This window comes from Oncorhynchus gorbuscha, linkage group LG01, assembly GCF_021184085.1.
Source record: "Oncorhynchus gorbuscha isolate QuinsamMale2020 ecotype Even-year linkage group LG01, OgorEven_v1.0, whole genome shotgun sequence".
Lineage (NCBI taxonomy): Eukaryota > Metazoa > Chordata > Actinopteri > Salmoniformes > Salmonidae > Oncorhynchus > Oncorhynchus gorbuscha.
In genome coordinates, this window is record NC_060173.1 from 82,572,376 (window position 1) to 82,598,950 (window position 26,575).

The window sequence follows — 26,575 nt, forward strand, 5'->3', positions numbered from 1 at the left end:
TGTTCCCTCCAGAAGATTCTTGTCTAGCGTGGGTTTCAGATCTAGCAGACTGTGCTTTTGATAGGCTCTTGTGGACATCATTGGAATGTCGAGGGGGCAATAGAACATGTCTCTGAGTACATACAAACAGGTCTGTTTGACGAACACACTGTTGACAAGCTCCTGATGGGGATACGGTGAAGATGCTGCAGTTTGGTTGATGGGCTGCAGCTGACGACTTGAATATGATCATTTCAATGAAGGAGGAATAATTTAACGACAGCCTAAAGCCTATCGTTGCTTCGTAGGTTCTCTGGACTGCTTAACTCTTAACTCTGTAGTCCCATTTGTAGGAGTTTAAATATTATATTAAAGATATAATATGTCAGTAATAATATGTCAATAACATTTCAGTGTATACCCAAAGTACAGTAAATCTTGATATCCAAACAACTCACTACTCCTGAATTCAGTGAAGAAAACACATTTGATAGATAATGGCATGTTCACAAGAACAGAATTGTCACTGTTTAGGGGGAAAGTGCAGCCATCCTGTGAAGACAACTTCACCTGAACGACAGTACACACTGAAATTAAATCACACTTAATGGCCAAGTCTGTATCTCTTCAGAGCCGCGGAGCTACGTGGAGTCGGTGGCCAGATCAGCGGTGGCCGGCGGGGGACCACCAGGGTCACCTGTGACCCTCACCCCTCCAAGAGAGATCTTGGCCAGACAGACGACTACTGACCCTGCCCCGACCTTCAACCCCCCACTGTCTAGCAGCAGCCCAATCCACAGCTCAGAGGGGTGAGTACGAAGCAAACAACATTAATACATACACTCAATTGCCAATTTATTAGGTACGCTTGTTCACGAAAATGGTTCGCTCCTACAGACAGTGAGTCACGTGGCACTGGCTTGCTATATAACGCAGGCAGACCGGCAACGAGGCATTCCGTTACTGTTCGATTGAATGTTAGAATGGGCAAAACGTGTGACCTAAGCGACTTTGAGCATGGCATGATCGTTGGTGCCAGGTGCACTGGTTCCAGTATCTCAGAAACAGCCGGCCTCCTGGGCTTTTACCGAGAATGGTGCGACAAACAAAAAACATCCAGTCGGCAGCAGTCCTGTGGGTAAAAAACCCAGTTCCACTCCTTTCAGCTAAAAACAAGAAGAATTGGCTCAAGTGGGCTCGCAATCACAAAATCTGGACTATTAACATTGCCTGGTCTGACAAATCCCGGTTCCTGTTGCATCATGCTGATGGGAGAATCAGGATTTGGCGTAAAGCAGCATGAGGCCATGGCCATATCATGCCTGGTGTCAATGCGACAGGCTGGTGGCGGTAGTGTAATTGTGTGGAGTATGTTTTCCTGGCACACGTTAGCTCCCTTTAAACCAATTGAGCAATGTTTCCATTCCCCAAAGTATTCAGGCTGTTCTGGAGGCAGTGGGGGATCCAAACCGTACTTCATGGGTGTACCTAATAAATTGGTCAATGAGTGTGTATTAAATGACATTAAACATACACTGGTTACACTACATGACATTGGTAAGGAACCAGTATTCCTGAAATATACTACATGTTTACAGATAGCAAGGGATCCATAGGTGTTAATACTACATTTAGTTCATTCTACTGTGGTCTTCTTTCCATACACTGTGTTTGAGTGTCTCTATCTCTCTTTCTCCCCCAGAGAGCACCAATTGGCTGACAGCAGTGCAAACATCCCCTCGCAAGCGGCCAGTGACTCCGGCTTCCGTTCCCAGCCTTCTGAGGGCGTGTCCCCCACCCCCACTCCCACCTCTGTCGCTACTCCCAAGCCCTACCTCCAGGCACTGGGAACCCCATCTCCCTTCCTTCAAGCCCAGGGTACCCCTACCCCCTCCTACCTGAGCTCCAACTCAGCCAACCTGTCCTACCTGTGCTCCCCAACCACCACGCCCTCCTACCTAGGTCCCAATGGCCTCATGGGGAGCTACATCTCCACCGACCCCAGCCCTCCCCAGGCCCAGCCGGAGGTATCCCCCCGGGAAAGCCCTTTGGCTGTCCACCCCTCACCAGGATCAGGGAGTCTCCACACACTGCATCACGACTCCAACAGCCCCTCTCTCCAACATCGGCACCAGCCCACCAATCACGGCAGCCCTGTTATGGGCCACCAGCCCTCTCCTGCCAATGGCTTTGTGGAGTTTGGGATCCCTGGGATGGTAATGGCGGGAAGTCCTGTGTTGGGCCGCCACCACTATAACCCGTGTGTGTCCAAGGGGACACAGTCCAGCCCAGTGCTGAGTCGACAGCCCTCCATGCCCCAGAGGAGCCCTGTCCTGAGCCGACAACCATCCCTGACGCAGGCCTCCCAGGGCAGCCCCGTGCTCAGCCGCCAGCCCTCCCTCACCTACAGCCAGCCTATCCAGAGCAGTATCCAGAGCAGTCCGGTGCTGAGTCGACAGCCGTCCCTCACCCACCAGCAGGGCAGTGGTAATAGTCCGGTGCTAGACCACCACCCGTCCCTCGGCCAGATGTCACAATGCAGTCCGAGTCTGGACCGACACCCTATGTTGCATAGTAGCGGCTACACCACCCCGGACGAGAGGCACGGCACCCTGTCCCGACAGAGCAGCTCCTCAGGATACCACCCACCCTCCACGCCCTCGTTCCCCCTCTCCCCTGCGGGCTACCTGGACGGGGGGATGATGATGGGGCTAAGGCAGGGCAGCCCGGCCCCCCCGGCGCAGGCTCAACCCCAGCTGCCAGAGAAGAGGCGCATGTCGAGCGGGGAGAGGCCCAACGGGGGGCTCTCTTACGGGACGCTGAACGGTAAAATGTCCTCACCTATGTCGAGTGGAGGGAGCACACCCAGCACCAGCTACTTTCAAACACTGCCCGACTTCTCCAAGTTTAACATGTCTGGTAAGACCACCTTGAAAACCCTCTTAAAACTTAAGCTACTGCTGTAGCAAAGAGCACCCCAACTAGCATTGACATCCCCAGCGAAACAGGAAGTGAAGATCAGTGTATTCTCAAGGATGATACAGTGCCCTCCGTAATTATTGGGACAGTAAGGCTCTATACTCCAAAATTCGGGATTTGAAATAGAAAAATGACTAGGAGGTTAAAGTGCAGACTGACAGCTTTCATTTGAGGGTATTTTCATCCATATTGGGCTAACCGTTTAGAAATTACACCACTTTTTGTACGTAGTCCTCCAAAAAGTATTGGGACAAATTCACATACAGTACCAGTCAAAGGTTTGGACACACCTACTCATTCCAGGGTTTTAGTAGTGCAGACATCAAAACTATGAAACAAAACATATGGAATCATGTAGTAACCAAAAAGTGTAAAACAAATCAAGTTGTGTTATATTTGAGATTCTTCAAAGTAGCCACCCTTTGCCTTGATGACAGCTTTGCACACTCTTGGCATTCTCCCAACCAGCTTCATGAGGTAGTCACCTGGATTGCATTTCAATTAACAGGTGTGCCTTGTTAAAAGTTAATTTGTGGAATTTCTTTCCTTCTAAATGCATTTGAGCCAATCAGTTGTGTTGTGACAAAGTAGGGGTGGTATACAGAACGTAGCCCTATTTGGTAAAAGACCAAGTCCATATTATGTTACAGCTCAAATAAGCAAAGATAAACGACCGTCCATCATTACTTTAAGATGTGAAGGTCAGTCAAGAACTTTGAAGGTTTCTTCAAGTGCAGTTGCAAAAAGCATCACACGCTGTGATGAAATTGGCTCTCATGAGGATCGCCCCAGGAAAAGAAGAAATAACACCTCAGAAATTACAGCCCAAATAATGTCAACAGACACATCTCAACATCAGCTGTTCAGATTAGACTGTGTGAATCAAGCCTTCATGGTTGAATTGCTACAAAGAAACCACTACTAAAGGACACCAGTAAGAAGAAGAGACTTCCTTGGGCCAAGAAACACAAGCAATGGACATTAGACCGATGGAAATCTGTCCTTTGGTCTGATGAGTCCAAATTTGATATTTTTGTTTCCAAACGCCTTGTCTTTGTGAGATGCAGAGTAGGTGAACGGATTAACTCTGCAAGTGTGGTTCCATCTGTGAAGCATGGAGAAGGAGGTGTGATGGTGTGGGGGTGCTTTGCTGGTGACACTGTCTGTGATTTATTTAGAATTCAAGGCACACTTAACCAGCTTGGCTACCACAGTGTTCTGTAGCGATATGCCATCCCATCTGGTTTGCTCTTAGTGGGACTATCATTCATTTTTCAACAGGACAATGGCCCAACACACCTCCAGGCTGTGTAAGGGCTATTTGACCAAGAAGGAGGGTGGAGTGCTGCATCAGATCACCTGACCTCAACCCAATTGAGATGGTTTGGGATGAGTTGGACCGCATAGTGAAGTAAAAGCAGTCAACTAGTGCTCAGCGTATGCAGGAAGTGCTTCAAGACTGTAGGAAAATCATTCCAGTGGAAGCTGGTTGAGAGAATCCCAGGAGTGTGCAAAGCTGTCATCAAGGCAAAGGGCAGCTTCTTTGAAGAATCTAAAATATATTTTGATTTGTTTAACACTTTTTTGGTTACTACATGATTCCATATGTGTTATTTCAGAGTTTGGATGTCTTCACTATTATTCTACAATGTTGAAAATGGTACAAATTTAGAAAAACCCTTGAATGAGTAGGTGTGTCCAAACCTTTGACTGGTACTGTGTATGTGTATTAAAGTAGTAAAAAGTTGAGTATTTCTATTGGGCACAAAATCATCTGAAACACAACCAAAACAAACAGCAAATGCATCCAACAAATTTGTAGAGTCACAAGCTTGATGTAATAAATTATTGTGTACTATGAATATGGGACCAAGTACTTAAATGTTTACTACTTTAATAGACATGTAAGTCAATTAGTCCCAATTATTTTGCCTTTTCCCTTAAAATGGGGGGACTATGTACAAAAAGTGCTGTAATTTCTAAACGGTTCACCCGATATACCCTCAACCTAAAGCTGACAGTCTGCACTTTAACCTGATAGTCATTGTTTGATTTCAAATCCAAACTTTTGGAGTATAGAGCTAAAAGAAGATAAAATGCTTCACTGTCCCAACAATTACAGAGGGCACTGTATATTCTTTAAAGCAGTTAATTAACGTGAAACTGCATGATAATAACAACTTAATAAGCTGATTTTACCTTCTCAGTAACTATATTTATAGGGTAATCGTATGATATGTGTTTACAATTTACACTACCGGTCAAAAGTTTGGGGTCACTTAGAAATGTCCTTGTTTTTGAAAGAAAAGCAACATAAAAAAAACTTAAAATAACATCAAATTGATCAGAAATACAGTGTAGACATTGTTAATGTTGTAAATGACTATTGTAGCTGGAAACGGCAGGTTTTTAATGTAATATCTACATAGGCGTACAGAGACCTATTATCATCAATCATCATGTGTTCCAATGTCACGTTCTGTTAGCCCATCCAAGTTTATAATTTTAAAAGGCTAATTGATCATTAGAAAACTATTTTGCAATTATCATTCCAGAACTGAAAACGGTTGTGCTGATTAAAGAAGCAATAAAACTCTCCTTTAGGCTAGTTGAGTATCTGGAGCATTACAAAATTAACAATGTCTACACTGAATTTCTGATAATTTTTATTTTATTTTAATGGACAAAAAAATTTGCTTTTCTTTCTAAAAACATGTATATATTTATTTTACAAATAAATTGCTTATGAAACTTATGCAAACCACAAACGGGTATATTCTTTGCCAGTACATATGTAACAATGCATACCTAAACTATAATTGCGCTAGTACCTAACTATATAAGTACAATGTACATACATCTGTTTTCATACACACATTTGTCTGTGAAAGCAGACGAAGTGAGTAGAGCCAGCATAAGTATAGTGAAGTAAAGTGAATGCGGTCATACTTGCATGGTTTTAGCTGAGCAGGCGGTTTATAAGTTGGACACACTTACTTTCTCCGTAAACACATTGCAGAGCAGATGAAGGAATGAATGCATCTCCCAGGCAGCCCAGCCAGTCCCAGATGCTAGGTTCAGATAGAACTGGCATCCGGCCCAGAGCCTTGGTTGGCAGCCATTTCTGCATCTGCAGTGGTTTCAAAGCTCCATACTGGAGTATACTGGGAGAAGAGTTAAAACAGCAACTACTAATATGGTAAGAGGTAGAGATACTGGCGTGTTTGCGAGGGTTGACGCTAGGAGCTAACTTGGTAATAGCGCAGATTCACTAATCTCTACACAATAAGGAGCTGTTAATGTACTGTTTGGAAGTCCAGTTGATATGTAGATTGGATTATCTGGTCTTGGTCAGGATGACCCTCACGAAAGCATCACTGCTGCTGTCTTCGTCCAGGTCTTTCTTGAAAAATGTATTTTTATCTCAACGAGTCTAACCTGGTTAAATAAAGGTAAAAAAATAAAAAATAAGAGTACTGAGGCTTTGGACTTGATTCAATGTAATGTGACATGCAGCATTTAAGAAGTATCATGTAAACATAGCCATTTCACCATGTGAAAAGAGGTAAATGATTTTGGTTAAATCTACACATGGTTTCAACATAACTCGTTCTTTCTTCTCTTAGACGGGAGTCCCGAGACCAGGCTGAATGTAAAGTTTGTTCAGGACACTTCCAAGTTCTGGTACAAGCCTGACATCTCCCGTGAACAAGGTAATTGTGCCTCTTGTCATAGAGGGAAGAGATTAAAGGTAACACATACAGTAGGGTTTATGATAATTCAGTTTCCCAAGAAAATAGGAACAAATACAGGTTCCGAAAGGGTTCTTCAGCTGTCCCCATATGAGAACCCTTATTGGTTCCAGGTAGAACTCTTTTGGGTTCCATGTAGAACCCTCTGTGGAAAGGGTTCTACCTGGAACTAAAACTGGTTATTTAAAGGATTATCCTATTGGGACAGCCAAAGAACTCTTTTAGGTTCTAGATAGCAACTTGTTTTCTAAGAGTGTAGATACTAGCTTGTCACAGAACAGTTAGTTACCTTGGTTATCCCACTAGTTGTTCCTCTAGCATAAGACCTATTTAAGGTCAAATGTGGCCGAGAATGTTATTTATTTAGTAACCAGGAGAGAGTTGGGATGTGTGTCTGATGCAAACCCTTTTGGATTCTTCTGACACAACCTCTCCACACACAGATGTCCTAAATGACCCTGTTCTGTTCTCTTCTGCTGTATGTTTCACTGTGAGGTCACTGCTGTTGGCCCCTACATCTGCTTCTGCTCACACTCTCTTATTGGATTAGATCATCTGGGATGGAACGTCTGCTAAATGAATAAAATGTCAATGGAGATAGCCTTAAACACAAGCACATGCTCCGCTGCGATGACATCACACGCACACACACACACACGCACGCACGCACGCACACACACACACACACACACACGCACGCACACACACGCACACACACACACACACACACACACACACACACACACACACACACACACACACACACACACATACTCCATTAATCTAAGTGGCTAGGGAACATCTGCATCTAATGTATATCTATCTTACTTACAGAGTCTATGAAATGTCATATTTTGACATATAGGGATACATAGAATTGCATGTTAGAGATGATATAAATGTTGTTTTGTTGAACAAGACAACAGCTAATAACCCCCCCCCCCATAGTTACATTGAAATATGGAATCACAAAAGGTCTTCCTTCCTTCCTTTCAAGGAAAGTTTCCTCCTCATTCCCTTCCGACTCCCACTCTCCTCCTTCCCCCTCTTCCATGTTTATCCTACCTATCCCTTTATTTCTCCTCGCCCTTCAACCCTCCCCGTTTCACCTCCTCAGAATCATTTTTCACCCCTCCCTCTCTCCCCCAAAGACCTCTCCTTGCCTCTTCCTTGTCCTTGTTTCTTCTCCTCTCTGTGTTATATCCAAAGGAATGTATGATCTGGCAATACTTTCTTACTTTCCCCTGAGGGGATACATAAAGTGTTATTTTATTGAATCATGTATTATTGTGTATTGCAGCCATCAGCCTGCTGAGAGAGAGAGAGCCCGGGGCCTTTGTCATTCGGGACAGTCACTCCTTCCGAGGGGCCTATGGCCTGGCCATGAAAGTGGCCTCTCCTCCTCCCACTGTACAGCAGACCAAGAAAGGTACTTCCAAGTTTCCCACTTGTTATGAACACATGAGTGTGATATGTGGGTGTCTCTCCTAGCTTTTCTAAGATGAATGGACTAACTTTAAATAGCTCTGGATAAGAGCGTCTGCTAAATTACTCAAACGTAAAATGTACTGGATCACCAACTGGGCTCCAGCTTTCATATACTGTACCTGTAATTGCTGATGGAAAATTATATTAGCCCTCTACACCTCTGTGATGTTGTGTCATCTTGTGGCCCTACATATAAGGAGACACACACACACAAGCGCACATACAGTCCACAGTGAAATCATACAAAGAACAATCACATTTTGTATGACGTTCACATACTCTCACGTATTAAATCACTCAATCAACAAACTCTGAAGTGGATCATGTGTTTCTGAGGGGCCCGATGAAAGCATATCGTTACTCCAGCAGAGTCTGGCTGTACAGTCGATCAGCACTGCTAAACATATACCCTGGGTCTTAGTACTGTCATTAAGGTATGAGGTGCCTGTGATGTTTCCAATAACACCTAGAAGAGCAGGGGTGACTGGGAGTGGCTTGGAATGTCTCCTCCACACACGTGGACGCCTGCACACGTCTTCCTGTGCACACACACACAAACAAACATAATGGTTCTTAATAGTACCAGATAGGGGTTCTTTGGCTTGTAACCATAGCAGAACCATTTTTGGTGCTGTATAGAACACTTTTTTTGAAGGTTCTGTAAAGAACCATGCTCATAAGGTTCTAAATGGAACCATTATGGTGCTATAAATAACCCTTTCATAAGGTTCTATAAAGAACTATTTAAAAAGGTCATATATAGCACCAAAAAGGGTTCTGCCATAGTTACAGATATATTGGACCTTTATGGAGAATGGTTCTTTAAAGAACATCTCTCAATCTGAAAAGTTTGTTTTAGATACTTTTGAAGAACCATACAGGGTTTTATATTCTGGTGGGCCATATTATAATGTTAAAAATCTGTAGGTGTTATTGTGTTAATTGACACGTTGAATCAAGTGAGCTACTGTACCTCTGGCACAGCTGGTGGTCCGGGAGGAGAGAATTTTAGCACCACTGACTGATTTAGTGAACCGTTCTCAATTGATACAACTGTTCTCAGTCTTTCACACCATCACTGGCCATAATGTTTGATAACATAACACATTAGATAAACTGATTAGATAAACACTTTCACTCACGGTTGCACAAAAAAGGTCTGAGCGCAAACCACGCCCCAAAATATTCTAGTGAGCCACCTCCCCCTACGTTTTAATCATTAAATGAGCAAATAACCCTTTTGTGAACTGTAAAGAACCATTGATGAGCTAAAGTCATTATGGTTACACCTAGAACCATCACTTTTCCCAAAGAACCCTTGAGTAAACCTCCTTTTTTGTGTGTGCACACAAAGGGAAGAGAATGTTCTAGGTCAACACTGTGCACGCACGGATACACACGCACACGAAGGGAGGAGAATGTTGTAAGCACAGTTTATTTTTCTGCCAAGAGGCCAATCTTAACTAGCCACTTAGCTCATCCTAGAACATTCCATTAAAAATCATATTTTAGTCTCTGTTTTGGCCTGTTGTCAGGTGGGGTAACGAAAGAAGTCATTGCCTATATAAAAACTATAATATATAATACCTCCCCATATAAGGTGATGTCTACATACCATAAATGGGCTCATCGGTGTATTGTTCTTTTGTGTTCCCTATATTGTTTTGCCCTTCGGGGGCCCCTGTAGCTGGTGACAACACTAATGAGCTGGTGAGGCACTTCCTGATTGAGACAAGTCCTAAGGGAGTGAAGCTGAAGGGATGTCCCAACGAACCTTACTTTGGTGAGTCACCTTTAACCCCTACACACACATGCATGCGCATAGCTGCTGTAAGTAGTTTGGGGCTGTGATTTATTTTGTTGATGGGGGGTGCTGACATTTTTGGAGGGCCAGCACTACAGACAGCTATATGGGTCTGCTAATACAGGTATAGTAAAGGCCCAGTGACCTACTTTTGTGAACAAAATAATTTTTTCCCCAAACATTTTTATTTTTTTATTCCTATCTTTCAAGCGGTGCTACAGCACCCTCAGAACCCATCTTACCCGTGGCTTTGTGCACACGCACACAGAGGGAAGAGAGGAGAACATTGGAGGAGGAGATCCAAGGTTCCTCTTCTGCACGGATATTCTCCCCCAATACTCTCCTCGCTTCACTCTGATGTTTTGAGAGGGAAGTGGGGTGAGGACAGAAGGATTCAAGAACATTGATAGAATCTTTTTTCAGACCTATCAGAACCGGTCCTTCTGACAACAACATGGCTTGTTTCTGTGTAACGGGGGAGGAGTGCGCTCCAGACATGAGGTTCATGATGTGGTTGGGGTGACTAACTCTTACTCTTGGCTGTGTTGGTCTAATGACTCTGATCCCCTCTGTGCTCCCCGTGTCCCAGCCTTTGAAAGAGTATCCGTTCTCCCAGCCCATCATGTGTAATCCTAATTATAGTATGGGATCAGTTAAAGTCATTTAGTATGGTTCAAATGTATCCCCCTCTAATTTAATCCGCAGACCACATTCCGTGTGTGTGTGTGTGTGTGTGTACAGTGGTGGAAAACGTACTCAAATGTCATACTTGAGTAAAAGTAAAGATACCGTAATAGAAAATGACTCAAGTAAATGGGAAAGTCACCCAGTAAAATATTACTTGAGTAAAAGTCTAAAAGTATTTGGCTTTAAGTATACTTATGTATCAAAAGTAAATGGAATCATTTCAAATTCCTTATATTAAGCAAACCAGAACGCACAATGTTCTTGTTTTTTATTGACGGATAGCCAAGGGCACACTACAACACTCAGACATCATTTACAAACGAAGCATTTGTGTTTAGTGAGTCCACCAGGTCAGAGGCAGTAGGGAAGACCAGGGATGTTCTCTTGATAAGTGTGTGAATTGGACCATTTTCCTGTCAAAATGTACTTTTGGGTGTCAGGGAAAATGTATGGAGTAAAAAGTACAGTATTGTCTTTAGGTGTCATGCAGGTGAAAGAGGACCCAAAAGCGACTTGGCGAAAACAGAGTCTTTAATCCAGTAAAGTAAATACAATCAAAAAAACAACTTTAGAAATGACGAGGACAAACTGGAGACTCGATCTTGAACAGCAGGTGAACAGCAGGTTGCCTCGGGAAGGCACTTGAACCAAACAGACTCAGACACCTGCTAAGCATCTAGTACACAAACACAGCACGGTGAATTCTAGACAAGGAACCGACAGGGCAGAAACGGAAAACAAGAAGAGAAATAGGGACTCTAATCAGGGAAAAGGATCGGGAACAGGTGTGGGAAGACTAAATGATTGATTAGGGGAATAGGAACAGCTGGGAGCAGGGGAACGATAGAGAGAAGAGAGAGCGGGAGAGTGAGAGAGGGAGGGGGAGAGAGGGACAGAAAGAGGGAAGAACCCAACAAGACCAGCAGGGGGAAACGAACAGAAGGGAAAGCACAAGGACAAGACAATATATGACAAAACATGACAGTTCACCGAGCGCCTCCTGGCGCACCGAGGAGGAATCCTGGCGGCAACGGAGGAAATCATCAATGAGTGAACGGTCCAGCATCCCGAGACGGAACCCAACTCCTCTCCTCAGGAGTAACCCTCCCAATCCACTAAGTATGATAACGCATGTCCATGATCTTATGGTAAATAGGTGCGCTCTCGACAAGGACGGGAGGGGGGAGGGAAGACACGGGGTGCGAAGAAAGGGCTTGACACAGGAGACATGGAAGACAGGATGGAGGCTACAGGCACAGCGACAGGATTGACGACCTGGGAGACACGGAACGGACCAATGAAGAGTCAATACGAGAAGCTGTCGTAAGGGGAAGGTTGCGAGTGGAAAGCCACACTCTCTGGCCGCAACAATACCTTGGACTCTTAATCCTGCGTTTATTGGCGGCTCTCACAGTCTGTGCCCTGTAACGGCAAAGTGCAGACCTCACCCTTCCAGGTTAAATCTTGAGCGGAGGGAACGCTGGACTCGGCAAGCTGGGATGAGAACAGAGGAGGCTGGTAACCCAGACTACTCTGAAACGGAGATTGCCTGCGTATTCTGCCCAGGGAGTGCCCAAGACCAGGGTTTCTGAAAGAAATTTCACCAATCGTCTGATTGGCCCTCTCTGCTTGACCGTTAGACTGGGGATGAAACCCGGAAGAGAGACTGACGGACGCACCAATCAAACGACAGAACTCCCTCCAAAACTGTGACGTGAATTGCGGGCCTCTGTCTGAAACGGCGTCTAACGGGAGGCCATGAATTCTGAACACATTCTCGATAATGATTTGTGCCGTCTCCTTAGCGGAAGGAAGTTTAGCGAGGGGAATGAAATGCCTTAGAGAACCTATCGCGTAAGAATCACAGTCTTCCCCGCAGACAAAGGCAGACCGGTAATGAAGTCTCGATGTGAGACCATGGTCGAGAAGGAATGGGAGCGGTCTGAGACGACCGGCAGGAAAGTTACCCGACTTAGTCTGCGCGCAGTGCGAAACGGCGCGTGTCACGCTCCTGAGTCGGCCACCAAAAGCGCTTAGACGCAAGAGTGCCTCGAACACCGGGATGACCAGCTAACTTGGCAGAGTGAGCCCACTGAAGAACAGCCAGACGAGTGGAAACAGGAACGAAAAGGAGGTTAGCGCCACGCAGTGTGCGTGAGTGCTTGCTTAACCTGTCTTTCAATTCCCCAGACTGTCAACCCGACAACACGCCCATAAGGAAGAATCCCCTCGGGATCAGTAGAAGCCACAGAAGAACTAAACAGATGGGATAAAGCGTCAGGCTTGGTGTTCTTGCTACCCGGACGGTAAGAAATCACAAACTCGAAACGAGCGAAAAACAACGCCCAACGAGCTTGACGGGCATTAAGTCGTTTGGCAGAACGGATGTACTCAAGGTTCTTATGGTCTGTAACGACAAAAGGAACGGTCGCCCCCTCCAACCACTGTCGCCATTCGCCTAGGGCTAAGCGGATGGCGAGCAGTTCACGGTTACCCACATCATAGTTGCGCTCAGATGGCGACAGGCGATGAGAAAAATAAGCGCAAGGATGAACCTTATCGTCAGACTGGAAGCGCTGGGATATGGCTCCCACGCCTACCTCTGAAGCGTCAACCTCGACAATGAATTGTCTAGTGACGTCAGGAGTAACGAGGATAGGAGCGGACGTAAAACGTTCCTTTAGAAGATCAAAAGCTCCCTGGGCGGAACCGGACCACTTAAAACACGTCTTGACAGAAGTAAGAGCTGTGAGAGGGGCAGCAACTTGACCGAAATTACGAATGAAACGCCGATAGAAATTAGCAAAACCTAAAAAGCGCTGCAATCGACACGTGACCTTGGAACGGGCCAATCACTGACAGCTTGGACCTTACGGAATCCATCTGAATGCCTTCAGCGGAAATAACGGAACCGAGAAAAGTAACGGAGGAGACATGAAAAGAGCACTTCTCAGCCTTTATAGAGACAATTCTCTAAAAGGCGCTGTAGAACACGTCGAATGTGCTGAACATGAATCTCGAGTGACGGTGAAAAAATCAGGATATCGTCAAGATAGACAAAAACAAAGATGTTCAGCATGTCTCTCAGAACATCATTAACTAATGCCTGAAAAACAGCTGGCGCATTGGCGAGACCAAACGGCAGAACCCGGTACTCAAAATGCCCTAACGGAGTGTTAAACGCCGTTTTCCACTCGTCCCCCTCTCTGATGCGCACGAGATGGTAAGCGTTACGAAGGTCCAACTTAGTAAAGCACCTGGCTCCCTGCAGAATCTCGTAGGCTGATGACATAAGGGAAGCGGATAACGATTCTTAACCGTTATGTCATTCAGCCCTCGATAATCCACGCAGGGACGCAGATACCGTCCTTCTTCTTAACAAAAGAACCCCGCCCCGGCCGGAGAGGAAGAAGGCACTATGGTACCGGCGTCAAGAGACACAGATAAATAATCCTCGAGAGCCTTACGTTGACAGAGAGTATAGTCTACCCCGAGGAGGAGTGGTCCCCGGAAGGAGATCAATACTACAATCATACGACCGGTGAGGAGGAAGGGAGTTTACCGACTGAAGACCGTGCGCAGATCATGATATTCCTCCGGCACTCCTGTCAAATCGCCAGGTTCCTCCTGAGAAGTGGGGACAGAAGAAATGGGAGGGATGGCAGACATTAAGCACTTCACATGACAAGATACGTTCCAGGATAGGATAGAATTACAAGACCAATTAATAGAAGGATTATGACATACTAGCCAGGGATGACCCAAAACAACAGGTGTGAAAGGTGAACGAAAAATCAAAAAAGAAATAGTCTCACTGTGGTTACCAGATACTGTGAGAGTTAAAGGTAGTGTCTCAAATCTGATACTGGGAAGATGACTACCATCTAAGGCAAACATGGGCGTAGGCTTGTCTAACTGTCTGAAAGGAATGTTATGTTTCCGAACCCATGCTTCGTCCATGAAACAACCCTCAGCCCCAGAGTCAATCAAGGCACTTTCCCGAACCGGTCCAGCGTAGATGGACCGACATAGTAGTACAAGATCTAGATGAAGAGACCTGAGTTAGCGCTCACCAGTAGCCCTCCGCTTACTGATGGGCTCTGGCCTCTTACTGGACATGAATTAACAAAATGTCCATCAAATGCAATAGAGGCACAGGCGGTTGGTGATCCTCCGTTCCCTCTCCTTAGTCGAGATGCGAATCCTCCCAGCTGCATGGGCTCAGTCCCAGAGCCAGAGGAGGGAGATGGTTGCGATGCGGAGCAGGGAAACACCGTTGATGCGAGCTCTCTTAATGAAAATCAGTTCTGTGGGAAGAGCAATCAAAGAGTCCACATCTGAAGGAACCTCCCGGGAGAGAATCTCAAACCACTGCGTGGAGTCCCTCAGAAAACGAAATAGCTCGTTCCACTCACTAGAGGCAGCAAGAGTGCGAAACTCAATAGAATAATCCGTTATGGACCGTTCACCTTGGCATAGGGAAGCCAGGGCCCTAGAAGCCTCCCTACCAAAAACTGAACGGTCAAAAACCCGAATCATCTCCTCTTTAAAGTTCTGGTACTTGTTAGAGCAATCAGCCCTTGCCTCCCAGATAGCTGTGCCCCATTCTCGAGCCCGGCCAGTAAGGAGTGAAATGACGTAAGCAACCCGAGCTCTCTCTCTAGAGTATGTGTTGGGTTGGAGAGAGAACACAATCTCACACTGCGTGAGAAAGGAGCGGCACTCAGTGGGCTGCCCGGAGTAGCAAGGTGGGTTATTAACCCTAGGTTCTGGAGGCTCGGCAGGCCAGGAAGTAACAGGTGGCACGAGACGAAGACTCTGGAACTGTCCAGAGAGGTCGGAAACCCAGCGGCCAGGTTCTCCACGGCATGGCGAGCAGCAGACAATTCCTGCTCGTGTCTGCCGAGCATGGCTCCTTGGATCTGCAGTGTTCCGTCAGGCTGGGTCCATGGTTCCTTCTGTCATGCAGGTGAAAGAGGACCCAAAAGCGACAGAAAACAGAGTCTTTAATCCAGTAAAGTAAATACAATCAAAAAACACAACTTTCACTCGAAATGACGAGGACAAACTGGAGACTCGATCTTGAACAGCAGGTGAACAGCATGAAGGCACTTGAACCAAACAGACTCAGACACCTGCTCACCACGCAGCATCTCCCAGGGGATACACAAACACAGCACGGTGAATTCTAGACAAGGAACCGACAGGGCAGAAACGGAAAACAAGAAGAGAAATAGGGACTCTAATCAGGGAAAAGGAGAAACAGGTGTGGGAAGACTAAATGATTGATTAGGGGAATAGGAACAGCTGGGAGCCCGATAGAGAGAAGAGAGAGCGGGAGATGAACCCAACAAGACCAGCAGGGGGAAACGAACAGAAGGGAAAGCACAAGGACAAGACAATATATGACAAAACATGACATTAGGAATGTAGTGAAGTAAAAGTTGCCAAAAAAAAATAGTATAGGACAGATACCCCCCAAAAATACTTAAATAGTACTTTAAAGTATTTTACACCACTGCATGTGTATAAATGAGGGGCTGGAAGGAGTTATCAGCATAAGGGACAAGGCTTTTTTTCCCCCATCCTTCGGGTGCAAAAGGATGATAGCAAGATCAAAAAAAGTATGATAACATAGGGATGGGTGGCGTACATAAGCTGCAAAGCATGAGGCTACAGGAGCCTTGTGTAAGATCATCTTGAGAAGGTGCGGGGGAGACTAGCTAGCTCCAGACCAGGGTTCAAATACTATTTTAAATCTTTAAAATACGTTTTCATTTGCCTGCCTGCAGTGCCAGTTATTTCAAATAGTATTTGAACCCAGAGCTGGTAGCTAGGGACCTTCCCTCCCATATCTGAGCTGTTGTTAAATGAAGGCAATTTTCACAGTGTCAAATCTAGATATGAAATACTGTATGCATGTGTGTGTTAGACTCCTCTTACTGAGAACCACAGGAAGATGGCTACTGGCCCAAGCACACATTTAGGGATGACTTAACAAGTCAGCCAGCATCAGTCTAAAAATGGGCCTCTTAAAGTAACCTTATCCTCTAGACTACTTATTGAATTTGTCGTAGCGTTTGCCGTCATTAAATGTGAAGACTGTATATTATCAAAGACATGATCCATGTGTAATTATTCCGTAATTCAACGAATCACAGAATAGTAATTAACTAGGAAGTCGGGGCACCACAGGAAACTGTTTATAGAGTTACAATTTCCCGAATATAATTCTTCAGATATTTTCATATCTTATCGATTACAATCACTTATTCATGTATTATTACCTCATCAGTCATATTCTGAATGTCACAAATCATTGTATATCTGCACGAACCCTAGCAACCCTAGAATTGGTTACTGATATAATACACTGAAAGTCCCTAGTGGGATAAGCCGATATGACGGTTTGGTAGACAAAGAGAGGATTCACTGTAATACAGTTGATAACTACACTATGCTAACTATGCTAATGCTTTTAACATGAACAGCTGTTCAAAAGGGCCAAGTCGTGACAGATAATTTTCTAAAGGGAGGGATGTGGGGTTAAATTAGACACTGTTGCTGATTTTTGACTGTAACACAAGTGTTACAATATACACCCTGATGTTATACTAAGGAAATAGTGTTTCCATAGCTAGGGCTGAGAGTGAGGACTTGTGAGGAGCAGAATCAACAACCTCTGCTTAATTAAAACAGTTGTGGGAAGGTGTTAAACGTATAAACCCATAAACCCATTTTCACAAATAGCGATTGTTACCTGTATGTAAATGCCACCTAAAATGCCCCAACAGCCTTTCGCTGGCACCAAGTCAGAGCAGGTCCACTGAGTCCCAGCAGCATGGTCCACTGAGTCCCAGGAGCATGGTCCACTGAGTCCCAGGAGCATGGCCCACTGAGTCCCAGGAGCATGGCCCACTGAGTCCCAGGAGCATGGCCCACTGAGTCCCAGGAGCATGGCCCACTGAGTCCCAGGAGCATGGCCCACTGAGTCCCAGGAGCATGGCCCACTGAGTCCCAGGAGCATGGCCCACTGAGTCCCAGGAGCATGGCCCACTGAGTCCCAGGAGCATGGCCCACTGAGTCCCAGGAGCATGGTCCACTGAGTCCCAGGAGCATGGTCCACTGAGTCCCAGGAGCATGGTCCACTGAGTCCCAGGAGCATGGTCCCACTGGTGGCCCACTGAGTCCCAGGAGCATGGCCCACTGAGTCCCAGGAGCATGGCCCACTGAGTCCCAGGAGCCTGAGTGGCCCACTGAGTCCCAGGAGCCTGACCCACTGAGTCCCAGGAGCATGGCCCACTGAGTCCCAGGAGCATGGCCCACTGAGTCCCAGGAGCATGGCCCACTGAGTCCCAGGAGCATGGCCCACTGAGTCCCAGGAGCTGGGCCGTGGAGTTAATAACACAAAAGTCTGAGGCTTTTTGGTAAAACAGTGGGGTAAATCCATAGTGGAAATGCACCATGGGAGTGTGAAAGTGTGGGTCCAGGGTGTGTGATCTACATGTCTGGATCAGGATATGTAATCTTTATAGAATCTTTGTCCTGTTGGCACGGCTAATACTAATCTCTCTTTGTGTTGGTGTCTCTCTAGGATGTCTGTCCGCTCTGGTGTACCAGCACGCCATGACTCCACAGGCCCTGCCCTGTAAACTGGTCATACCTACCAGAGGTGAGGCCAGGAGAGTGTGTGTGTGTGTGTATTCTTGAATGAATATGTACATGGATACATACAACAGTGTGGTGTGAGGAATTTCTGCAGAATCTGCTTCTCCTGCGTTTCAGATATCCACGAGGATGTGCCGGATATTGCCACACCAACCAACCCAGCAGCTGAACTCCTCAAACAAGGAGCCGGTAAGAAGCAATATCTCAGTCAGCAGTTTTTCTGAGCATTACGTAACAGAAAGATAATCGAAATTACTTTTAGTTGTGACATAATCTGAACCATTCCACTGTTCTCCCCCCACTGGTGACATCACCTCTGTGTCACTATAGGGCAGAGGGCCCCTGCTGACTCCCATGGTAAACCCTGTGTCCTTTCGTTTGAATTTGTCTTCCTGATATGTGACTGTTGGTCCCTGACTGCTGCATTCTAGCCCAGATCCCTGATGTCTACCTCAGAAGTCTGTGCATGAGTGTGCGTGAGTGTGTGGGCGCGCCCGTGTGTTTGTCTCTTTCTCCATCTAATAGACAACAACAATGCACCTGTCCAGCTTTTCTGTCCGATGTCTTTTTTTTCCCCAGCCTTGTCCCAGAATGCATGTGCCGTCCTTAGAGCAATGGAAATGTGTTGCATGGAAATACAGATGTCTTTAAAAATATATATATATCTGCTGAGGTGCAGAACTATAAACCCACTAATACCAATGTGATATATGTCTTGTCTCCATGTATGAAATGATTCGCTTAACTGCATTGAAAACTGTCAAGAATGTACTATTGCTTTTTTGCATTAAACTGCTGTGCTACATAGTATACACTGATGAATGGAGTTTTGTAATAGATTCTATCATGTTTCTCTGATCATAAGCATACATGATAAATCCTATACATGAAACAATTGTAAACTATTGATCATGTCACTTCACAACAGAAAATAATACAACAAAACCCATATCTGTTGTATCATTGAAGAACCAGACAGCCCATGGCATCACTTCTCGCCTCTTTCCAGTGTGAAATGCACCGTCTCTGATTGGCTACACCTCTCTCTTCTTTTCCCAGCATGCAATGTGCTGTACATCAACTCGGTGGACATGGAGTCTCTGACGGGACCTCAGGCCGTCGCCAAGGCCATCTCGGAGACGGTGGCTGCCGTGTCCCCGCCCACCGCCACCATCGTGCACTTCAAGGTGTCGGCCCAAGGCATCACCCTGACCGACAACCAGAGGAAGTGAGTAGGATGCACAGGCATTTGTGTATGTAATAGAGAATAACCACAGAATTTGTAATTCTGCCCAGAAAAACATATTTGAAACTGACTTCCAGATAGAGCTCACTCTGGGTTACAATTTATGCCTCTGTTCAATCCAACTTGCGTTGTAGTAGCTAGTTACGCAGTAGCCTATGAATTGCTATATTGCAATGTGCTGAAACATAGTTTTTCCCTACAGGCTTTTCTTCCGGCGCCACTACCCCATCAACACTGTCACATTTTGTGATATCGACCCTCAGGAGAGAAAGTGAGTCTACTTAAGTGACAATGCAATCGAAGCCGGTGTTTGGAGGATATATTGGCATGGGTGTTGTTAGGCCCTAGATGAAGTTATGGGCCGGCAAACCGTGCCAATATAACCTCAAAACACCGGCTTTGATGGAATTATCACTTTTATGCAACGGGTTACCAGCATATTCAAGTAATGATTCAAATAATGTTTTTAAAGAAAATATGTCAATGAAATTATTCATACTATTTCATCCATCCACAGATCGTCCCGACACAAATGTATAGTTGCTACCCAAGCCGGATGGTCAAATGACCCAATCGTTCAGTCTATTTGGCTCTGTATCTATAGACGAGATCCAGTCGTTCGTATTAAATGTTCTATTGCCATACTGTCTGGCAACGTTCTTATACCTTGCTTGCTAGCTAGCCAACTACGGCTAACTTACAGACACAACAAACAGTGCAGCCAGAATAACAACAAAGTAGCATCATTTGCATTTGTTCAAGCAGTTTTCTAGTGACATTTATTTGGATACATCCATAACAATGAGCTAATGAGTTCGCCCGTCAAGGATAATGTGCTCTCGCGTCAGGACACTGTTGTTCACAATAACTTCAAATTGAAGCTGCAAACTAGCTCCACTTCGTTTCGTTTGACCTTTTTCAATTGACATTACTTTGTATATACATCCATAAAAATGATGCCAGCTGATTCATGATTTTGACTGGCTGGGAAATGCTGCCTGCCTGTCTGTCTCGTCCCAACTCCCGACCCCTACCTTCATTACTACGAGACAGCTGTAGATGGAATTTGAATATTGAAACAATGTTGCAGATGTCAGAGATACAGACAGCAAGGTTTATACAAATCTCCTGCTGCTGAAAACTAAAAGAAATGTGAGATAATGTCTAGATGCTTTTTATAGTGGATATCAAGTTTCTAAATTGCCTGGCTGGGCTGATGAGACAGTGGATTGGGACGTCAGATAGAATGGAGTAAATAGGCAATTTAATGTCATAGATTTAGCCGGTGGTAACTTGTGGAATAGACACCGGCTGGAATGCGGTTTTAACCAATCATCATTCATCAGTACACCCACCGTTGTATAAACTGAGCTACAGCACACTAATGCTGTCCACAAACATACAAACACACACACCCATGTACGCGGGCAGTAATCAAACAGCAGCAATCTCTGTTTTTTTAAATGAATGGGGCCTTTGACCTCATAATATTATATGTCATGAATACATCATACAAAATGTTACCTGATAGAATACTGTGTATTTCTCTCTCTACAGGTGGAACAAACCTGAAGGGGGCACAGCCAAGTAAGTATACATGCACCTGAGTACCATACACCTAAACCTAGTATATTTATTTATGTAATTGCATATACTGTTTATAGCCCAACCACTTTGACTGAGAGTTACAGAGCAACGTTTGCCACTGAAGAAAGTTAAGCAAACTAGCTGACCGGTGGAGGTGCTTGATACTTTCAGTTAGTTGTCCGAGGATGGTTTTCACTGGTTAGAACTAGGGATAGGTAGATCAGTTGTTTAGCTTGACCTCCATGGTCTTTGGGAGAAACATTTCACTCAGACAGACTTACCATCAGTTCTTGACCTGCGCCAAATGAAAGGTGATATTTTGGAGCTCAGCCATGATATGAGGGGAAACAAGAAAGGTTGTTTGTACCCCTCCAATGATTCAGAGAGGAGGAATAGATGGATGGATAGGTGACTGGGCAGGTTATGCCAACAAAACCAAGCGTTGGCAGTCACACCTTTAGAGTTTAACATGTCATGGTTTGAGGTTTTAAACTCTGGTATCATAGTTCCTGTGAAATTACTGTTATGAGACTTAGGGCACAATTGGATTAAACTCCTTTGTCTTTAAAGGCAGTATATCAAGTAGACAAACACTATGACAATATTATAATCATTAATATAAGACATTTGTCGTTTACAGCCGGGGCAAGAAAAATACACTACCGTTCAAAAGTTTTAGAACACCTACTCATTCCAGGTTTTTTCTTTATTTTTACTGTTTTCAACATTGTAGAATAATAGTGAAGACATTAAAACTATGAAATAATATCTATGAAATCATGTAGTAACCAAATTAATCAAAATATGTTATATTTGAGATTCTTCAAATAACCACCCTTTGCCTTAATGACAGCTTTGCACACTATTGGCATTCTCTCAACCAGCTTCATGAGGTAGTCACATGGAATGCATTTCAATTAACAGGTGTGCCTTCTTAAAAGTTAATTTGTGGAATTTCTTTCCTTCTTAAGCCAATCAGTTGTGTTGTGACAAGGTTATACAGAAAATAGCCCAATTTGGTAAAATTCCAAGTCCATATTATGGCAAGAACAGCTCCAATAAGCAAAGGGAAATGACAATCCATCATTACTTTAAGACATGAGAGTCAGTCAATTCGGAAATTTTCAAGAACTTCGAAAGTTTCTTCAAGTGCAGTTGCAAAAACCATCAAGCGCTATGATGAAACTTGCTCGCGTGAGGACCGCCACTGGAATGGAAGACCCAGAGTTACCTCTGCTGCAGAGGATAAGTTCATGAGAGTTACCAGCCTCAGAAATTGCAGCCCATATAAATCCTTCACAGAGTTCAAGTAACAGACATATCTCAAGATCAACTGTTCAGAGGAGACTGCCTGAATCATGGTCGCATTGCTGCAAAGATGAATATATTTTGAACACTTTTTTGCTTACTACATGAGTCTATATGTGTTATTTCATAGTTTTGATGTCTTTACCATTATTCTATTCTATGTAGACAAAAGTAAAAATGACATAAAAACCCTTGAATGAGTAGGTGTTCTAAAGCTTTTGACCAGTAGTGTCGCTCCAGACAAAAGCTGTCTGAGTGGCTGGTAAAGCAGCAACACTGACTGTGGGTCCAAAATGTTGATTTCAGATGCATGCTCATGTGAAATGCACGTAGTATGTAAAGTACCTTCTTATTCAGTTTTTCAGGCCCTGGTTACATCAATGCAGTAAATAAGTAAAAATGATAACAGTGGCATGGTGTGTCTTTACCCCCTAGAGATTGACCACATAACTATAGAGATGGAAAAAACAAAAATGGAGCGTAACGATATCTCTAAATGTATACAGAAAAGCATTAATGATAATGGAAGTGGATGGACCATGCTTGAGTAATGAGTTAACTTGCCTAAGGCCTGAAGTAATAGGCTTTAGCTCAGTGGGCTAACACCGTTTTGTGATGTGAAGACAACCAGGGTTCAAACCCATTTGGTGCACACACACACACACTTTCCATACATGATTCATATAATGTCCTACAGATTAATTTCACCAATCCAGTCCTCTCAGACTCAGAACGAGCCAAACAGAAGATACTGATTGGAGGAGACCCATTGACAGTTTCCCTTCTCTTTTTAGGTTCTTTGGCTTCGTGGCTCGGAAGCAAGGAAGCACAACTGACAACGTCAGTCACCTCTTTGCTGAGATGGACCCCGATCAGCCCGCCAGCGCTATCGTGAACTTTGTTTCCAAGGTGATGATCGGCTCGCAGAAACAATGAGCTGAACTTTTGACGACCCCTGTTTTTTTTGTTCTTTTTTTTTGTTGTTCTTTTTAACCACGGAGGAAATGTATGTTCTATTTTGGATTTTGTTTGTATTATTTTGTTCTGATCTTATGTGTCACCTCTTTCCTTCTGAACTTGTCTTTTACTTGTGAATGCACGTGGTGTTTACACACGTGTGTGTTCTTCTTGGAAGGACTCCTGTGTGGCGCTAACTAGGGGGATAGAGGAAGTGCAGTTTGTGGTTGTGGCTATGTGGGATGTTGGCTTTGGGGGGCCATTGTGATCTCTCTAGCAGGGTAACACAAGAGCAGGAAGGATACATTTATGTCAATGATGATGTCAGTGAGCATGGTTTGTTAAAAAAAGAGAAGAAGAAGTAAGGTTGTGTGACGTAGAAGTGTTAAGCTGTCAGGCGTTTGGACCGGTCAACCAAAGATTTTTTTTTAAGTAGCCAGGGGTGAGTATTCCACTGTCGGAAGGTCTGTTGGAAATTATATTTTGTAAAAAAAATAAGTATTAATCAAAAAAATATATTTTTAATTTTCTTTCTATATACAAGTACTGATACTGTATGTATGTTATTCTTAAAGAGTTTGCATCTTTGCCTTCTTCGCAAAGCGTATTCCAGGACATTTTTGCATGCTGGTGAGTTGAGTTAATGTAAATATCACGGAGTGCTTTCTGGGTAAGGCGTGGATGACTTGGGGCCTGAAATGTTGTTTTTTTTTGTTTTGTTTTTTGCTTTCTGTAATAAAAAATGGAAAGAGAAAGAAAGAAGCATACCTGCTCTCTTCTACATACAGACCAAATTTGTAATGGGCAAACACACTGTTCTCCTTCAACTTCCATTGTTCTTTTCCCCTCTTCTGTTTAACGGATGGAGGATAGATAGAAGCTTGTCCAGTTCAGTCCAACTATTCACCTACACAGTGGTATTTTAACCCCATAATATCTTTGGTAGCTGAAATCTGCTGTTACCCTACTTCTAGACCAACCTGCAATGTGCACCCCTCTATGGAGAAATGTTGGTTAGGCTGTGTGTTTAACATTGATTAACATTGAAAAACTGCCACTCCTCTCTGTGCATGTATGAGCATCATAGAAGAACAGAGTTCACTGCTGATTTATGAATGGCGGCCGGGTTTGGGCAATGAGAGCTTATGTCCAGGTTGTCACTGCTACAGCATCAAGCTCTCTCTCTCTCTCTTCTCCTTGAAGTTTGCAGATATTCTACCCTTGCAACCATCTTAGTCTAGATCGAGAAAGGCCACTATCCCTACACATCAGCCTGTCAAACTTGTAAACACCCACATCATACCCACAAGTAAGCTATATACATATAAATATACATATATAGATATATATAAAACTTCAAAATATTTATTTTTTGCTCTGTCGCTCTATGTTAACTCATATTACTTGTATACATATATTGTATAGTCTACATCAAGATTACTGAAAGAGTCAAAAAAAAGTGCATCAAAATATATATGGTGTAAAGTGTATGCATTTTAAAGCTTGTCCTTGTTGTTTTGAGTATGTTTTTCCACTGCATTACTTTGTCTTTGTAGGAAACATCCTTTGTTAGTTGGGAGAAAGAGCGGCTAGGAAAGTCCTTTGTTGCAAAAGTCATGGATTCATCCTAAATGGAGACGACATTTTACGCTCATGTCCAAATGAAAAATGGAATGGTCAGAGTTAAACACTTAAATATTTTCATGTGAAATATCAACACCCATATTTGTAGTTGGCAAAACAGTGAGATGATTGAAATGACTACTTCATGTAAACAGACTTGCTGTGTATGTTTTCAGAAGGTGTAGAGGCTAAATATTACTTCCTTGATTACATCCTCAATCTATCATCACAGGTTTATTAGTAAATCTCCACCAGAAGTATTTTCCTGAGCAATTGCACATTTTGTTATATAGAGTCTACTGCCCTCATGTGGTAAAACATATTTTGACTACCCATTGTGTTTTTACTGTAGAGTTTCAACTGTGATTTCAGCAATGGCCTTTAGTAGACACGCAATACTCAAATGGCCAGTGCTGAGTTTAAATAATCATTTACTGAATGAGGAAGACTTTTATGCCCAAATATTAGGGCAATATTTTGCCGTTTTTATTTTGTGAATGTCCTTCAATTCAATTATGTTTGGAGCAGGGTAGCAAATGATCAAATATACTCCAGTAAAAAAATAAAAATACATCGCACTTATAAATGGGATTCTGTCATGTCAAAATACACAGAAATAGTTTGCATGTTCAGTCCACTTCTTTTAACTCAATGTTTTGTATCAACTAGGTATTTTCGGTTCAAGCTCAACTGTCTTCTCCCGTGGCTTCTTTGCTTGTTCAACTATTCACTCCTCTTCAATGAGAACCCCTCCGTTTGAACTGAATCATATTTATTGTGTTGATAGTCACAACTGTAACAATATATGTGGCAAAAAAACATGGTAGATTCTGCATTTTGTGTATGATCAACCTGTGATAAATGGTTGTGGAGTAAAATTTGTTTGTCAACAAAAAAACAATTGTGTATGACATCTCCTTTGATGTACGTGTGCCCACTTTGAGGAAATCGCCTAGACTTAAAATGTGTGAATGTGCTACTATGCCTGTACAGAACCTTTATGCATTTTGATTTGCTTTACGGTATGGCTTTTATTGTTTGAGAAGAAAAAAAACACATTAAAAAGTAATACAAATCAATCCATGTTTAAAGCATACTTGGGAATGTTATGTGCTTGTCTAATGTCTATTCACATTTAGGATGTCTGTTCATATGAAAGAGTAATACTAACTTCTGACCTTTGTTCACACACTCCTGGACCACGATTACTGCTCACATAGGTTAAACATAGCTATTTTGTGGGTCCTATGTACATTTTTATTTAACTAAGCCAGTTAAGAACAAATTGGAATTTACAATGACAGCCTACCCCAGCCAGTCCCTAACGACACTGGGCCAATTGTGTGCTGCCCTACAGGGCTCCCAATCACAGCCGGTTGTGATACAGCTTGGAATCGAACCAGGGTCTGTAGTGACACCTCTAGCAATGACATGCAGTGGCTTAGACCACTGCACCACTCAGGAGCCCATCTGATCTATGTCCTAATATGTACATCG

The 26,575-nt window shown here is 43.8% G+C and overlaps 1 protein-coding gene across 11 annotated transcripts in view; it reads left to right on the forward strand.

The window, feature by feature from the left end:
- LOC124043712 (tensin-1-like) overlaps positions 1-25,949 on the forward strand; it is a 307,339-nt gene extending 281,390 nt beyond the window's left edge. For 10 of the 11 annotated variants that reach the window (XM_046362593.1, XM_046362636.1, XM_046362621.1 and 7 more), the window contains 12 exons: positions 611-788; positions 1,682-2,898; positions 6,585-6,671; positions 8,011-8,139; positions 9,886-9,981; positions 18,284-18,361; positions 18,475-18,546; positions 18,688-18,714; positions 19,417-19,585; positions 19,806-19,874; positions 21,161-21,190; positions 23,293-25,949. In XM_046362593.1, coding sequence (XP_046218549.1) covers positions 611-788; positions 1,682-2,898; positions 6,585-6,671; positions 8,011-8,139; positions 9,886-9,981; positions 18,284-18,361; positions 18,475-18,546; positions 18,688-18,714; positions 19,417-19,585; positions 19,806-19,874; positions 21,161-21,190; positions 23,293-23,434 — 2,294 coding nt within the window. In that variant the 3' untranslated portion in view covers positions 23,435-25,949. The remainder of the gene's footprint in view (positions 1-610; positions 789-1,681; positions 2,899-6,584; positions 6,672-8,010; positions 8,140-9,885; positions 9,982-18,283; positions 18,362-18,474; positions 18,547-18,687; positions 18,715-19,416; positions 19,586-19,805; positions 19,875-21,160; positions 21,191-23,292) is intronic. The other variant, XM_046362612.1, reaches the window with a different exon arrangement.
- Positions 25,950-26,575: the final 626 nt, after the last annotated feature.